The following is a 16599-nucleotide window of genomic DNA, read 5'->3' on the forward strand; positions in this document are numbered from 1 at the left end:
GTATACATTTAATAATTTGGTGGGTGAATTGCCTAACTAAGAAAGATTGCCCCAATATCAGTAGTCTAGGAAAATGGGAATCTTCTTTGACAACATTAGCTAGTGTCAAAACTTTTAAATATTTGTCAATTCTTTGTTGTTTAGTTTTGCTTTTCAAATTTTCATTATGAGTGTGAGCATTTCTTCCATTATTATTAGCCCTATATATTTTCAGTGATCTATTTGGTCATGCGCTGAGCCCCTTGTCATTTGTTAAGCAAGTTATTTTGACTGAGTTTTTGCATATCTTTTTATTTTGTTTTTGCCTTACAGATGTTTTAAATTTTTATGCTTGAATTTAGTGATCTTTTCCTTCATAGCTGTGGGTGGGAAGGTTTCTGTGTAAGGTTTAAAAGGTCTTCACCATTGATTATAGGACTCACTGTTCCTTCCATATTATAACATCTCTGAATGACATGAATCTCTAGTTTGTCATAGTTTGACATCATTTTCTTTCTTAGTGATTTATAAAATAGTTGAGTATCTTGAGATTGGTAGTTTTAGATTCAGTGAACTATGGTACTTGAAAGAAGTTAATGCAGGTTTTTTATTATTTTTTTTATGGTTTAAATTGTTTAAAATCTTGTTATATAGAAAATATTAGGTATAAAAAATGGATGTAGACATCCAGCTTTACTTTTTTCCAGATAGCTAACTAGTTGCCCCCTTCTTATTATTGAATGATGTATTTCTTTTCTATATATTTGAAATGCCACATTTATCATATATTAAATTTCCATGTTAATGGGGTGCAGGCTGTTTCTGAAATCAGTTCTATTCAGTTCATCTGCCTGACTGTTTTTGTATTGATAGTATTAAGAGAATTCATTAAGGGAAGTGCTTATAAAATTAATATGCATAATTAATTTTTAAAAATTAATTTTCAATTGATTTTAGAGAGAGAGGCAGGAGGAGGGAGGGAGAGAGAGAGAAAGAGAGAGATATCTATCAGCTGCCTCCCACAGGTACCCCAACTGGGAGTCAAACCTGGGACCGTTTGTGTATTGGTCGGTGCTCCAATCAACTGAGCCACACTGGCTAGGGCGCATAAGTAATTTTTTATAAGAATAATAGACATCAGGACTAGTAATGGAAGAAAAGGTATACATTCACAATAACAACTAAAAAGATAAAGTGCCTGGGAGCAATCTACTTGAAATTTTTGAAGCTCTACTGAAGGATAAGAAAGAAAATTTGAATCAATTCAAATTTTTTGAAAGGAAGATAAGATATAAAGCTGTCATTTCACTATGGAAATACATTGATTTCTGTTTATTGATCTAAGATCTTGTGACCTTGCTGAATTGGTATCGAGACTGTGTTGAACTTAATAGTTCTTGTAGCATTTTTGTGGACTCATTGGGAAATTTCTACATACAGAATCAATCACTAGAGAATAAAGACAGGTTTTTTCCTTCCTTTCTAATCTGGATGCCTTATTTATTTATTTATTTATCATTTATTTATTTATGCCTGCTTTATTTTACTAGCTAGAACCTTCATTGTTGATAGAAGTGGTTAAGATGGACATCATGATTTTTACAAGAAAAACACTTAATGTTTAACCATCAAGTATGATGTTAATTGTGGGTATTTTGTGGATACCTTTTAACAACTTGAGGACATTCTCTTCTAGTGTTAAGTTTGGTGAGTTTTTAATCATGAATGGCTATTAAGTTTTTCACATGCTTTTTTTTCTGTGTCTATTAAAATAACCATGTAGTTTTTGTCTTTTATTTTCTTAATATGGTGTACTATATTAATTGATTTTCAAATTTTAAGTTTTGTGTTCATGGGGCAAATTCTATTTGGTATTGGTGTATAGGTCTTTTTATATGTTGCTGGAATCAGTTTGCCAATATTTTGTAAGCAGTTTTGTATCTTTGTTTATGAGAGACATTGGTATGTAGTTATCATGTATTATCTTTGTCTGACTTTGGTGTCAGGATAATTGGTCTAATAGGTTGAGCCGTAAAATGTGCCCTCTTCTGTTCTGTGAAGGAGTTTATGAAGGATTGGTATATCTTCTTTAAATATTTGATGGAGTTCATCAGTGAAGCTATTTGGCCCTGATCTTTTTTTTTTTTTTTTTTTTTGGTGGGAAGATTTTAAAGTACTAGTTCAGTTTGTTTGTTTTTTTGTCATAGTCAGATTTTTCTATCTGTAGTCAGTTTTGATAATATCTGTCTTTTTAGAAATTTTTCCATTTGATAAAAGTTTTCTAACTTGTCATCAATTTGCTTATAATATTCCTTGCCTTATAATTCTTTAGATTTTTGAAATTTTTTATCGGGCAGGGGGTTAGTGTTAATGTCCTCTCTTTTACTCCTGATTTTGGTAATTCGTGTATTTTTCTCTTTGACTTTGGTCAGTCTACCTAAAAGTTTTTCAGCTTTTTTTTTTTAAAGAACCAAGTTTTTCTCTTAATTTACTGTTTTGTATTTTATTACTTTCTGCTCTGATCTTTATTATTCCCTTTCATCTGCATGCTTTAGGGTTTAGTTTACTATTTTCCTGTTTTGTTAAGGTGGAGGCTCATGTTATTGATTTGAGACTTTTTTTCAAATATATACTTAAAGTTGTAAATTTTCTTCTAAGTACTGCTTTATTTAGCTGCATGCAATACATTTTGATGTTTGTTTTCGTTTTCATTCAGTTAAAATATTCTCGAATTTCTCTTTTAATTTCTTCTTTGACCCATATATTATTTAGAAGTGTAAAATTTAATTTCCAAACACTTGAGGATTTTCCAGTTTCTAATTTAATTGATTCTGAACATACTTTGTATGGCTTCCACTCATTTACATTTATGAGACTTGTTTTATGGCTTAGCATTTTGTCTGTCTTGGTGAATGTTTCGTGTGTGCCTGAAAACAATATGTATTCCTTTGTTTGCTGGAGTTTTTTATATATGCTAGTTAAGTCTAGTTGATTGATAGTATAGTTCAGGTTTTCTGTATTGCTAATTTTCTGTCTAGTTATTCTATCAGGTATTTAGAGTGGGATATTGAAATCTTCCACTATGGTTGTTTGATTTTTTATTTTTATTTTTTACTCTTCAGTGATGTTCTTGCTTCATTATTTTGGGGCTCTGCTCTGTTTTTAGGTATACATTTATAATGTACATTTATAATTATAATATCTTTCTGGTTTATTGAATCTTTACCATTGTGGAATACCTTTCTTTGTCTCTAGTAATATTTGTTTTAAAGTCTAGATAATGTTCATATAACTATTCTAGCTCTCTTATGGTTACTGTTTTTATAGTATTTCCTTTTCCCCCCATCTTTTTCTTTTGATCTTAAATATAAAGTGTGTCTCTTGTTGACAGCATGTAATTGAATCCTTTTTTTGTCCATTCTGAAAGACTTTGCCTTTCTATTGGGCTATTTAGACCATTCAGATTTAATTCTAGACATGGTTGGATTTACACCTGCCATTTTGCTGCTTGTTTTTTGTTTCTTGTGGTTCTTGTTCCTCTGTGCCTCCTTTACTGCCTCCTTTGTTATTAAATATTTTTTTTTGTGCCATATTCTTTTATTTTTATTTTTAGTAAACATAATTGAAGATATTTTCTTTGTGGTCACTGTAGGGTTTACAATGCGCATTTTATCAATCTGCTTAATGTTAACACGAACTCAGTATCAGTAAAATACAGAAACCTTGCGCCAGTATAGCTCCATTTCCTCCCTTCACTATTGTGCCATTATTGTTATATATATTGTATCTGTATATACTGTAAACCCAGCAATACAATGATATAATCATTGCTTTATATAGTCTTATATCTTTGAAAGATGTTAAGAGAAGAAATGAGAAAAATAAAGTCATGTGTCACTTAATGATGGGGATACATGCATAGAAATGTGTTATGCAGGTATGTTGCACTAACAATGTAGAGTATACTTACACAAACCTAGATGGTATAACCTACCACACACCTAGGCTATATGGTATAGCCTACTACTTCTAGGCTACAGACCTGTACAGCATGTTACTGTACTGAATACTGTAGGTACTGGTACTGCATTGTGCTACATTACAACAGCTGTGACCTCACTGTATGCAATTTTTCAGCTCCATGATAATCCTAAGGGACCACTGTCATATACATGGTCTGTCATTGACCGAAATGTTGTATGTGGCTTGTGACTGTATTTATAGTTGTTTAACCCACACACTTACCATTTTTACAATTTTTGGTGTTCTTCTTTTCTTCCTGTGTATTTGAGTCTGGTACCTTTTCCTTTCAGCTCATGTACTTCCTTTAGTATTTCTTATTAGGCAGGTCTGCTAGCAAAAAATTCTCTCAGCCTTAGTTTATCTGAGACTATATTATCCTTCATTTTTGAAGGATAGTTTTACCTCCTTCTTGGTTGATAGCTCTTCCCATCAGCACTTTGAATATGTGATGCCACTCTTATGGCCTTTATTGTTTCTGATTGAAAGTTAGCTCTTAATCGTGTTGGTGGTTCCCTGCATATGCTGAATAATTTGTCTCTGTGCTTGCTAGAGTTTTCTGAGTTTGTTTTCAACAGTTTGCTTATGATATGTCTAGGTGTGGTCTCTTTGAATTTATCCTACTTTAAATTTATCGAACTTTTAAGACCTGCAGATTTGATTTCTTTCAAAAAAATTAAATTTGGGATATTTTTGGGGGGTATGTTATTTGAAAAATATTTTTTCTGCCTTTTCTCTACTCTCCTTCTTGGACTCCAGAAATGATGGTAAGTTGGTCTTTGAGGCTCTGCTCAGTTTCCTTCATCCTTTTTCTTTCTGGCCTTTCGATTGGGTAACTGCTCCTGACGTGTCTGTCTTTAAGGTCATTGATTTTTTTTTTCCTGCCATCTTGAATCCACTTCTGAATCTTCTAGTAAATATTTTATTTTTCTTCAAATTCAGAGTTTCCATGTGGTTCCTCTACATAATTTCTGTACCCTTATTGATGATCTCTTTATGGCTTATTTGCTTTCATAATTAAAATTTTGAAAAATTTTTACTTTTAACATACCTATAATAGATGTTTTGAAATATCTGCTTAAGCCAGTATCTGGGGATACTCATAAACAGTTTGTAATGACTGCTGTTTTTCATTAATATGGGTTACATTTTCCTGTTTTAAAAATATACATCTTATAATATATTGTTAAAAACTGGGAATTTTAGATAATTTATTGGAGCAATGCTGTATTGTCACTCCCTCCTCCTCCTGCCCAGGTTATTGTTACTGTTGTCATTTTATTATCATTTATATATGATACAACCCTATTCCTATTGAAAGAAAACTAATTTTATTTTGGGAAAAAAGTTTATCTGGAAAAATAGACATGCATGAAAAAACAGTGTTAAGAGAAACAGATTAAGAGAAATAGAAGGGTACTAAGGGTGAATAGCCCATTACAATTTAAAGTTTTAAAAAATAAAGATACAATATTGAAATGGTTTTAAAAAGTGATTTAGTATTCTACTTTCTGAATTTCAAAGATAGAATTATTACTGGTTTGTTCTAGGTAAGAAAGACTATTCTTGCCTTTGCACCATTGTAAAAATTGATAGAAAATCATAAGACTTTTTATATATCATCTGGTCTCCAAGCTTCCTGAGAAGGAATACATAATGAATTATTCTTGATAGATAGGAATCTAGTATTTTGAAGAACTCTGTGGTGGGAAGTTCTATAAACTCTTTAGTCTTTTACTAAGCTCAGAAATACTGTCAGGAAGTTTTCTTGTGTATAGCTTATGTCTTGGTTTTTATTTTTGGATATGGTACACAGTCTCCCTATGATTATTCTCTTTTTGTCAGCTTTTGCTATCAGAGATGACCTTGCTGATTATGTTTCTGAAACTAGATCTTTTCTATTGCGATTACAAACATGCATTCTGTACATGACTAGTTCTATTTGTTATTTGTTAGGCTTGGTATTATGTTTGCTGCTTTCTTCTCTTCATAGATGTTACAAAGCAGATATGAATAGTGTTATTAAATGGTTTCTTAATCTTTGTTTTCTCTTTTCTAACCTTTTAGGTCTGTAATCCTCTGAATTTCCTTCAACGTCCTGTATCTCTGAATCTGTAAACTCCAGATCTGGGCAAATTATTCTTTATAAGGCCAAGGTTATATCACAGTTACTACTTAGCACTCATATTTTCCCAGTTTCAGATTAAAAGCAAGCCATTGCATTGGTCATTCAGGCATAGCTTATTATTTATAAAGAGTGATTATATCATTATTGGTACCAATTTTTCCACATTGTATTTGTACAGTATTTTTTTCCTCCATAAGTAATGTGTTTTGTTCGTTGTGTGTGTGTTTGTTTTTTTTTTTGTAGGAATCGGATGGCATAAGTGGTTAAGGTGGTATTCAGGGTCACTGAAGCCTATGAAAGGTAGAAACTCAACCATGATTTCTTTTTCAACTCTACAGCATTCCCATCCTTGAAGTCTTCAGTTTTACCTTAGTCTCAGGTAACTTTAATATTTGTTTTTCATAATCATGAATAAGTAAAATTTTCAAATATGAAATCAGTTTTTTGGATGCTAGGATTTCATGTTGAGTTTGTACAGTAGTTTCTTTATGTTTTGGTATTTATATCTGATAGAAATTTGGGATTTAATTTTTTTTCCTGAAAAAACAGTGTTAAGAGAAAATTGAAGAATTATTATATTATTTTGGATTTTAAGTTTAGTTCCACACAGAAAAACATGTGTATTTTGTTATGTAATTTTAAGAAATATAAGTGGGAAAGTTTTCTTATTTAACCCTTTTGCTATTTAGGGTATTATATTTTTCACCTACCTGTCATCAACACATATATATACCTACATTAAATTTTTCAGGATTTCCAGGGAAAGTATTTATTTTTATTTTTTTTAAAGTTAATTTTAGAGAGAGGAAGAGAGAGAGAGAGAGAGAGAGGTAGACAGACAGACACTGATTGGGTGCCTTCTGCACTTGCCCTGACCGGGGATCAAACTGGAAACCTGGATATGTGCCCTGACTAGGAATTGAACATGCCACCGTTTGGTTTACGGGATGACACTCCAACCAACTGAGCCATGCCAGCCAGGGCTCCAGGGAATCTGTTTTCATATGTGGGAAAATTAGACTTATTAATAAAATTTAATGGTCTCTAGCATATAATTTTTCAAATGTGAAAAGACATACTAGTTACTGTATATTTGTACATATTGTGATGTTTGCCTATACTAATATAAAAAAGCAATTATGTAGATAATTCAGTAATCATTTATATTAGATATACTAGTTAAAATATAGACTTGGCTACTATGACAGAGTTAGCTTAAAAAGGTAGAAATGTATTTATTTGAAAAGTCCCTGTAAATAATGTCAAGATTGTATGGAGGCTCTGGTAACTGGTTCCTCTAATTCTAAAATGTCTGTTATTTTAAATGTTTAGATATGATCAGAATAACTTATTCTCAAAGACATTATATACTTTAAATTGCTCCTTTTAGATAAAATGTATTTCATTGACATTGCATTTTATGGTTCTTGTCCTGTTGTAAATACTGTATTTTGAAAAAAGTATCAAATACTCTATATTTCTATTACAGAATTTATTAAAGAGTTGGAAACTAGTTGTCAATTTTCTACCATATTTTGTCAACATATATGAACCTTAGTATTTTTGTAAAGAGACTTGAGATAGCAATTAGTTTTGATAAATTTACATACTTGTATACAGTATTTATACTGGAACTATTGATTTAAATTTATTACTAAATGTATCTCTAGTGCTATTGTACTTCACAAATAGGGTTTGTAGTATTAAAGTAAGAGCATTTATCTAATGTTTGAAAATGAAAGGTTGTGGATTAAGTAGTTCACACTTTTCTGTTCTGGAGTGAGTCTTGGTTACTCTAATAGTACATATTAAAAATAACTTAGGTGTTTTGCCCTGGCCGGTTTGGCTCAGTGGTTGGAGTGTCGACCTGTGGACCAAAGGGTTGAGGGTTTGATTCCCGGTCAAGGGCATGTACCTCAGTTGCAGGTTCGATGCCCAGGCCGGGATGCATGTGGGAGGCAACTGACCAGTGTGTCTCTCTGGAGTCGATGCCTTTCTATCCCCCCCTTCCCTTCCACTGTCTCTGAAATCAGTGTAAAAGATATCCTTGGTGAGGATTAACAAAAAAGAACTTAGATGTTTAATGTTTGTCCATAGTGTACAGGGAAGTTTTTAAAAAAATTGATATTAAAGAGGGAGAAAGGGGTAGAGAGAGAGAGCGAGAAAGAGAAAAAGAGAGAAACATCGATGTGAGAGATACATTGATCGGTTGCCTCTTGTACATGCCCCTTACGTGCTCCAACCAGGGACTGAACCCACAAGCTAGGTGTGTGTGACCTGGTGAATAGGATAATGCTCCAACCAACTGAGCCACACTGGCCTGGGCGGAAATTTTGTTTTAGGAAGTATTTTTGATAATCTTTTTATTATACAAGACTGTAGAAAATTCATAGTTTCCTAATAGAAGAAATATTTTTAATATTGGTGTTTGAATTGTTGGCATAAAATATGATGGATGAAACAACTGGATCCAGTAGAATGTAGGGTTCTCTTTTACTTGAACCTTTTCACACACCCTCACTCCTTTTTAAGATAAATTACAACTGTGTCTTTAAACAGTTTTAGTTTACCATAAATTTGATATTTTAATATTTCTAAATACCATTATTTTCTTGTTACATTGTTTTAGAAGACTTTGTGGATGAGTATTTGGAATGCAGGATATGCTTAGATTTTGCTTTTCTTTCTTTACTTTTTATTTATTTTTTATTTTTTAAAAATATATGTTTATTGATTTCAGAGAGAGGAAGGGAGAGGGAGAGAGAGTTGAAACATCAATGATGAGAGAGTCGTCATTGATTGGCTGCGAGCCCGCAACCCGAGCATGTGCCCTGACTGGGAATCGAACCTCGATCTCCTGGATCCTAGGTCAATGCTCAACCACTGAGCCACGCCCGGCCGGGCTCTTCACTTTTTAAGTGGAGATATACTTTTTCTTGAGTGTTATTGTAAATATTAAGTGAAGTAAAATACACAGATGTGCTCAGCACAGTGCTTTCCACATTATGATAATCTCTGAACTTCATAATACAGACTCAAACCTATTAACAAATGTGGAAAGATATTTTTCTCATTAATTGCATAGAACTTTCATAAAAAAAGAACTCAATAAGCATTTTAAGTGCCTTGTGTAGCTGATTAAAAATGAGTAGTAATGCCCAGCTTGTCCATATGTTATGCTTCTGTTAACCTTTGTCCTCTGAAAACAAGCCTAACAGTCCTTCCCCTCAGTTTAGGAAGTAATTGTTGCAAATGCTTGTATTAAAAGCCCACGTGTTTAGTTCCTTGTGAAACGCCCCGGCTCAAAGCTTATTTACTCCATTTCAGTTTATAAGTCTATAAAGATTAGTTTCTGATTGTATGTACATAGATGATTAGAAGCATTAAATTAGACAGTGACAACAAAAAGAAGAAGCTGTCTCTTCTGGAAGACAGGAGAGAGATGGTTGGTAATTCATGTTCTCTTTAGGGTTACATAACCCACGGTAATTCAGATTGCTTTTACGTAGCTGAAGGAAACATTTTATACTGGGGAAGGATGGTGGGGGGTGTGTGGGAGAGCGGGACTTGAATGGAGCAGGAAGCTGTATTGTGGCGCCCTAAATATCTCTGTTGCTATACCTTTTGGCTTCTCTGGCAGAGGGCTAGAGATGAGGAGGAATAAAACTTGGAAAGGGTAAAGTAATGTAGTGTTAGAAATAAGCTGCTAAAGTGACATTTAGCAGAATTTGGCCCTGCGGTGGGCCTTGTCCTTTCTTCCCCTCTCCTCTTCTGTTCTTGTTTTTAACAATTTCTGTTCTGGTTAATTTGAAACTCCAGGAGTACCATCCCACCTTTAGCTGAATTTGCCTTTGGGTTTCATTTTTTTATCCTGTTTTGGCTGTTAATAGCTCTGCCATTTTATACCATTGTCAGCTGCCCAAGTTCCCTTCACTTATAAGATAATGGGTCATCTCAAGGAGCTCAGGGTTGCTTATTATTTTAAAATATGTTTTTGTTGATTGCAGAGAGAGGAAGGGAGAAGGATAGAGATAGAAACATCACTGATGGGAGTCATTGATCGGCTGCCTCCTGCACGCCCCCTACTGTGGATTTAGCCTGCAACCTTGGCATGTGCCCCGACCTGGAATGGAACTGTGGCCTCCTGGTTCATAGGTCAGAGCTCAACCCCTGAGCCATGCTGGCTGGGCGTAGCTTTTTATTACTCCACTTAGTCCTTTCCCCCCCACAGTTGTCCAGCAGCTCCTGGGAATGCAAATTGTTTCTTTTTATCTTCCACTCTTTCATGTGACATGATTTAAAAGAAGCATTATTTCTTTCTTCCTTTCTCCTGTATAATGTCCCTATCTCCTGAATTTTCATTAATTGTACAGACATTTGGGTCAAAAACAGTTAGCTTTTTTTTTTTTTTTTCAATCCCTACCCAAGGATATTTTTTCCATTGCTTTTCAGAGAGAGTGAAAGGATGAGAGGTGGGGGTGGGGGGCTGAGAGGTGGGGAAAACATCAATGTGAGACACATCGACTCATTGCCTCCTGCACGAGCCCCGACTGGGGGCCGAGGATCGAGCCTGCAACCAAGGTACATGCCCTTGGCCGGAATCTAACCCGGGACCCTTCAGTCCATGGGCCTACACTCTAACCACTGAGCCAAACCAGCTAGTGCAACAGTTGGCTTTTTTCAAGGTATATTAGGAAAAGACATTTAACTGTTCACCTCTAAATGTGAATTGATTACATGAGTTTTCTTTACACTCATCTAGTCCTTCCTAAAAATACTGAAATTAAAGAAGGGAAGTATCTTGTGTTAAATTTTGAGCATGGGACCTTTTGTTGTATTCGGATTTTGAATGTGCTGTGAAGCACGTGAGACTGTTAGGAGGTAGAGGGGGAAAGTTAAGGATTACAAAAAATGTACTTTCCTCTGTCATTTCTCTTAGTGTAGCTTTGTACTATTCCCTTTTACTATAGGGTTGCTGAAATTAACTTTTTTGTTTGAGAGCCTTGTTTCATTTCCTGTTCAGCTTACTCTGCCCAGACACTAGCTGAGGTATGTGATACAAATATGGGTCATATTATTTGTTTATGTTTCTTCTTCTTGGATTTTTTTCACTTAATATATCTTGGAGAACTTTTCACCAGCACTTATAGCTACCTCATTCCTTTTAATGGCTATGTGCATGTCATTGTATGGTTGAATCATAATAAGTCTTGTCGGTGGACACTTAGGTTGTTTACAATCTTTTCCTATTAAAGGGTTGTGCCAAACTTCCTTGTACATATACCTTTGGTTAATTTTTATGAATAAGCCCATAGGATTGTATATATTCCTAGCAGTGAGGTCACTGGGTCAAGGGTACACGTCGTTTTCGTTTTGATAGATATTTCCAAGGCTTAGTTTAAAACCTTCTTCAGAGCATTGTTCATTGATATTGAAATCTATGTTATCTTAGTATTTTCTGGTATTTCAGAAAATTGTCTTAAAAACTGTTTCTAGGCTAAGCCAGTAACTCAAAGTGTATGGCTTTGTTTGAGAGTCATAGGAATAAGAACCCATATATAAAAAAGGAAGAGAGAATTCTTTTTGCTGTGTATATGGCTTGTTTTCAAGAAAGTTTTTGAAGAGGTCAACTTTATCTTCCATTTACAGTATTTCCACTTCCCTTTCCATTTACTACTTCTATATTGAGGCTTGCTATCTTCCTGTTCTAAATCCCTCACTTTGGCACTTTATGCAAACCTGCCTTTCCCCCCAAAATATTCTCTATCTCCAAAGTACTTCAACTTACTCAATTCTAATAGTTTCAGCCTGATATTAGGGATAAGGTGCGTAAAAATATATACATATTTTTGTGTTTGCTAATGTCTACATTGTATTGTATAGTTTAAAAATAGTATGCATATACAGGTGGCCCTCTGTATTTCCAGGTTTCACGTCCGTGGATTCAGCCAACCATAGATTGAAATAAGTTTTAACCCTAAGAAACTTATTTTTGATCGGCAGTTGGAAATCTGTGGGTACAGAAGGCTGACTGTATGCATTGTTCTATGCCATTTTATATAAGGACTTGAACATCCTTGAATTTTGGTATTAAAGGGTATTGAAGGGGGGCCGTCCTGAAACCAATCCTGTAGTCAAGTTTTGGGGGAGTTAAAAGTTATATATGGATTTTCTATTGTGTGAAGTCAGCACCCCAACCCTTGTGTTGTTCAAAGGTCAAATGTATTAGGATGTGCTAAATTTAAAAAAGTCGATGAGGTACATGATCAGAAACATTGGATTTGGATACTGCTGCTTTAGGGGAATGTAGACCTTGTGTTGGGTTAATAAGTCAGCTTCAACTTTGGCCACTTTCTTTTAAAAAACTGAGTTCTGTCCTAGGTCAGTTTCTCTAAATTGTTAATTTAATAATCTCTTCTTCTACATCTCCTATATTTAAAAAAGCTCCTTAAAAAAACAAACAAACTGTGTGGCAATAGCAACTGTAACAGCAACTAAGAATTATAATATAGGATGGCTTTCTGTGTATATAAGTCATTTTTAAATTAGGGCTTTTCCAAATTCTTTAAGAAAACAGTAAATAGATTAGAAGAATATAATTTATTTGGTAAGGATTTCCAAAGAAATTGCCAAAATAAGCAAATTCTGGCCCTAAAAACTTAAGTTTCACTTAGTCGGAGGATAGTTTATTTTGTGAGAAATATGATAAATTAGAATATTTGAAGAGAACGGGTATTTGGTGGTATATTTAAAATATTTTTTCTTTAGATTTTAAATTTACTACTTAGAGATTTTAAAAAATGAAATTAGATTCTTGGTCCTTTGTCCTATGTATTCTAGACCGATTGTACCTGGTATCAGGGAAGACAAGATTAGCAAGTATGAATTATATTTTTATTTTGCTTACTTTGCTGTTCATATATATATAGCTATTTATTTAAGTAAAGTTTTCTCCCTAGATAAAGACCTTAGTAAAAGAAATAGCATTTAGATTTCAGTAGTGTATTTGAATTTAACTGATCCTTTATTTACCTCTGAAAGCTATGATCAAGGCAGTAACCATTACCTACCTTATTGATTTGGGAAAGAGATGACTAAACTGAAACATAGTTAATGTGTGTATTAATTATGGGCCCTTTTCCTTGGATAGGGTATGTATGTTTATTTCACACAATCTGATAATAGAAATTGGTTTTAACAAAACAAGCTTTGTACCAATGCTTTGACTTTCTTTGAAATGTTGTTTCTTTGGGTTTCATGATTATTGTTGTTAGTTCCTAGAGTAACACAATGGAATATGAATTTATAGCAACCAGAGTTATAAGGGTGGATTTAATATTGCCCGACTTTTCTATAATAGAGAAAAAAGGATAATGTCTAGAAAACAAGATAGTGTCTAGTTTTTATCATGACCTATTTATTTAATCATGTACAACTACTTAACACTATATTAATAATGAATTAGTAAATTTAGTAAATTTGCTTTTATTTTATTTAAACAAATTTAAAAACATTTATAAAAAATTTTATTATAGAAAGCTTTCAAATTAGAGATAAATATAATTATGAGAAAAAAACTGGTAATTTTACCACCCGTGGATAATGTTAATATTGTTAGCATTTTAGATAAACCTGTGCACATTCACACACACACACACACACACACACACACACACCCCTTTCCTTTATGTTGGGATATTTCCCCGAATTTAAGAATATTTTTAAAGAAGTTTTTTATGACTGGATTTTTTGTTTCAACAGACTTTTTACTGAATTACTATAACAGCTGACAGAAATGTGCACATATCACAGATGTACATCTTGAAATTTTACAAATTGAGCACACCTGTGCAACCATCATTCAGCTCAAGAAAAAACATTGCCAGCTCTCAGACATCCTTCTCTTCCTGCCTTCTATCAGCAGCCCCTCCCAAGGGTAGCCATTCTAATTTTATTTTTAAGAAAAACTTTATTGAGATAAAATTAAAATTCACCTATTTTAAGTGTAAAATTCAGTGATTTTTTAGTAAATTTGCTGATTTGTGCAGCTATCACTATAGTTTTAAAACATACATATGAATATATTTAATCATTTTTTTGTTGAATATGTAGTGTATTTGCAGTTATTCACTATTGTAAACACTAGTGATTTTTCGTATATATCTTTCTATGCATTTCTGATTTCATCAGAATAGGTTCCTAAAAGCATAGTCACTGGTTCAAAGAGTATGTGCATTTTTATGACTTTTGATACATAGATCAAATTGCCTTTGAAAATTGTTGAACTAATTTATATTCCCACTGTCAATGGATAAGTGTGTTTTTTTTAAAACCACCTCAACATTGGACTTAATTTTTTTAAGTCATCACCAGTTTTGTAGAAGAAATATTGGTATCTTTGTTTTAATATTTATTTCTTTGATTACTACTGTAATTGACTATTATTTTATGTATTTAGTGACTGTTTCTAAGTTTTTTTATGATTTGCCTGATAATGTTCTGTTAGTTTATTTCCTAATGAATGCATTTCTTTTTATTTTAAGACATTTTAATATATTAGAGGATATGAATCCTTGACTATTACAAATACTTTTTTCCTAATTTGCTTAATGTCAGCCTCATTTTTCATAAAAATAGAGTATGCTTTTAAGACAAAAATGAAAATTTGTGTTTTACTAGCCTTATGGAAACTTATCTTGGTAATTTAAAAATTGGAGGCAATACTGAACTATATGAATGAAGTTTTTCTATTAAAGTGGGTACCTTTCATAATTTGAATTAACAAAATTATCAAGTAGACCTATAAAACTAATTTATTATGCTTTGTTGCCAAACTTGGTCTTTCTAGGCAATTATAATTAAGCATGAACATTGACGACAAACTGGAAGGATTATTTCTTAAATGTGGCGGCATAGACGAAATGCAGTCTTCCAGGGCGATGGTTGTAATGGGTGGAGTGTCTGGCCAGTCCACTGTGTCCGGGGACCTGCAGGAGTCAGTACTTCAAGATCGGAGTTTGCCCCACCAGGAGATCCTTGCTGCAGATGAAGTGTTACAAGAAAGTGAAATGAGACAACAGGATATGATATCACATGATGAACTCATGGTCCATGAGGAGACAGTGAAAAATGATGAAGAGCAGATGGAAACACATGAAAGACTTCCTCAAGGACTGCAGTATGCACTTAATGTCCCTGTAAGTAACTCCTTTATAAAACATTGATCATAGAAATATAACTAGAACATTATACATTAACTAGAAACATAATTTTGTATTAAGTAATACTACAAGTCATTGAAGAAATTTCAGAAAATGTTTAATGGCTAAATAGTTAAATTGGTGTTTTTAAATAGATACAGTGAAGAGTGACAGAAATTATATTTGAAAAGGCAAAATTAAGTTTTTGTATTACATACATTTTAGAAACTTATCTTTTCCAGGATAACATTTATTTCTTCATCAGGATTACTGTGTTAAATTTTTAAGTGCTTAATTTTTATAGTATTTTGTTTTAACTTCTGGGTTTTCCTTTAATGGATAGAAAGATTGAATCTTTTTTTTTTTTTAAATATATCTTTATTGATTTCATAGAGAGGAAAGGAGAGGGATAGAGAGATAGAAACATCCATGATGAGAGAGTCATTGATCGGCTGCCTCCTGCACATCCCCGACTGGGGATCGAGCCCGTAACCTGGGCATGTGCCCTGACTGGGAATCGAACCCCGATCACCTGGATCCTGGGTCAACGCTCAACCGCTGAGCCATGCCCGGCTGGGTGAAAGATTGAATCTTGAGCATAATTAGAGAAAGAGCATGCACTTGAGAGGTTTTCCTTCAAGTTGTGTAACTCAGCAATTCCTGCCGTCTTAGTTTTTTAAATTATCTTTTGAAAGTATATCAGATGTTTAGTCCTCTCTCTACCTTAGATATGTCTCATCACCTAAGGTATTCTTTTGTAAGGCACCCGTAACGTTTTTGCCTTCTATTTTTATTTTTACCTCATAAACAACAAAACCACAACCATGTGCAATCCTTTTCTATTCTTCCTGTGATATTAAACCTGGATTCCTTTCAGTACATTTAACATAGTGTACTTTTTCTTTTGCTTCATGACCTTCATATACCTGGCTTATGATATTCCCTTCAGCCATACCGCTCTGTGTTTTTTAACCAAGTTAGTGCTTCATCACCATCACCCTGCCACTTCTGTCCAGTCTAGGTTGAGTCCCTGCTATAGGGGCTTGTGATTGCGTGTTCAATGTTCTGTCTCTCTGATAGATTGTAGATTCTACAAGAGCGTGAAGTCTGCCTTATCTTCCCTTATATCCCAGTTGTTGGTACACGGTGTGAATAAATGGATAACTGCTTGTAGTTGTGTTCTAGTACATGTGCTTACCAACTTTTACCTAGCTCATAGCAATAGCCTTTTCTTATTTTAGTAGGCTGATGTGATTTTTGAATGTTGAACCG

The 16599-nt window shown here is 33.6% G+C and overlaps 1 protein-coding gene across 6 annotated transcripts in view; it reads left to right on the forward strand.

The window, feature by feature from the left end:
• The window catches only part of ZNF148 (zinc finger protein 148), a 96400-nt gene that overhangs the window by 35964 nt on the left and 43837 nt on the right, over window positions 1-16599 (forward strand). For 3 of the 6 annotated variants that reach the window (XM_081138549.1, XM_081138551.1, XM_081138552.1), the window contains exons 3-4: window positions 6371-6506; window positions 14976-15324. In XM_081138549.1, coding sequence (XP_080994675.1) covers window positions 14992-15324 — 333 coding nt within the window. In that variant the 5' untranslated portion in view covers window positions 6371-6506; window positions 14976-14991. Of the gene's footprint in view, window positions 1-6370; window positions 6507-10134; window positions 10283-13888; window positions 14064-14975; window positions 15325-16599 lie in introns of all 6 variants that reach the window. The other 3 variants (XM_081138553.1, XM_081138554.1, XM_081138550.1) reach the window with 3 other exon arrangements.

This window comes from Miniopterus schreibersii (genome assembly GCF_964146895.1).
Source record: "Miniopterus schreibersii genome assembly, chromosome: 5".
In the NCBI taxonomy this organism is placed as follows: domain Eukaryota; kingdom Metazoa; phylum Chordata; class Mammalia; order Chiroptera; family Miniopteridae; genus Miniopterus; species Miniopterus schreibersii.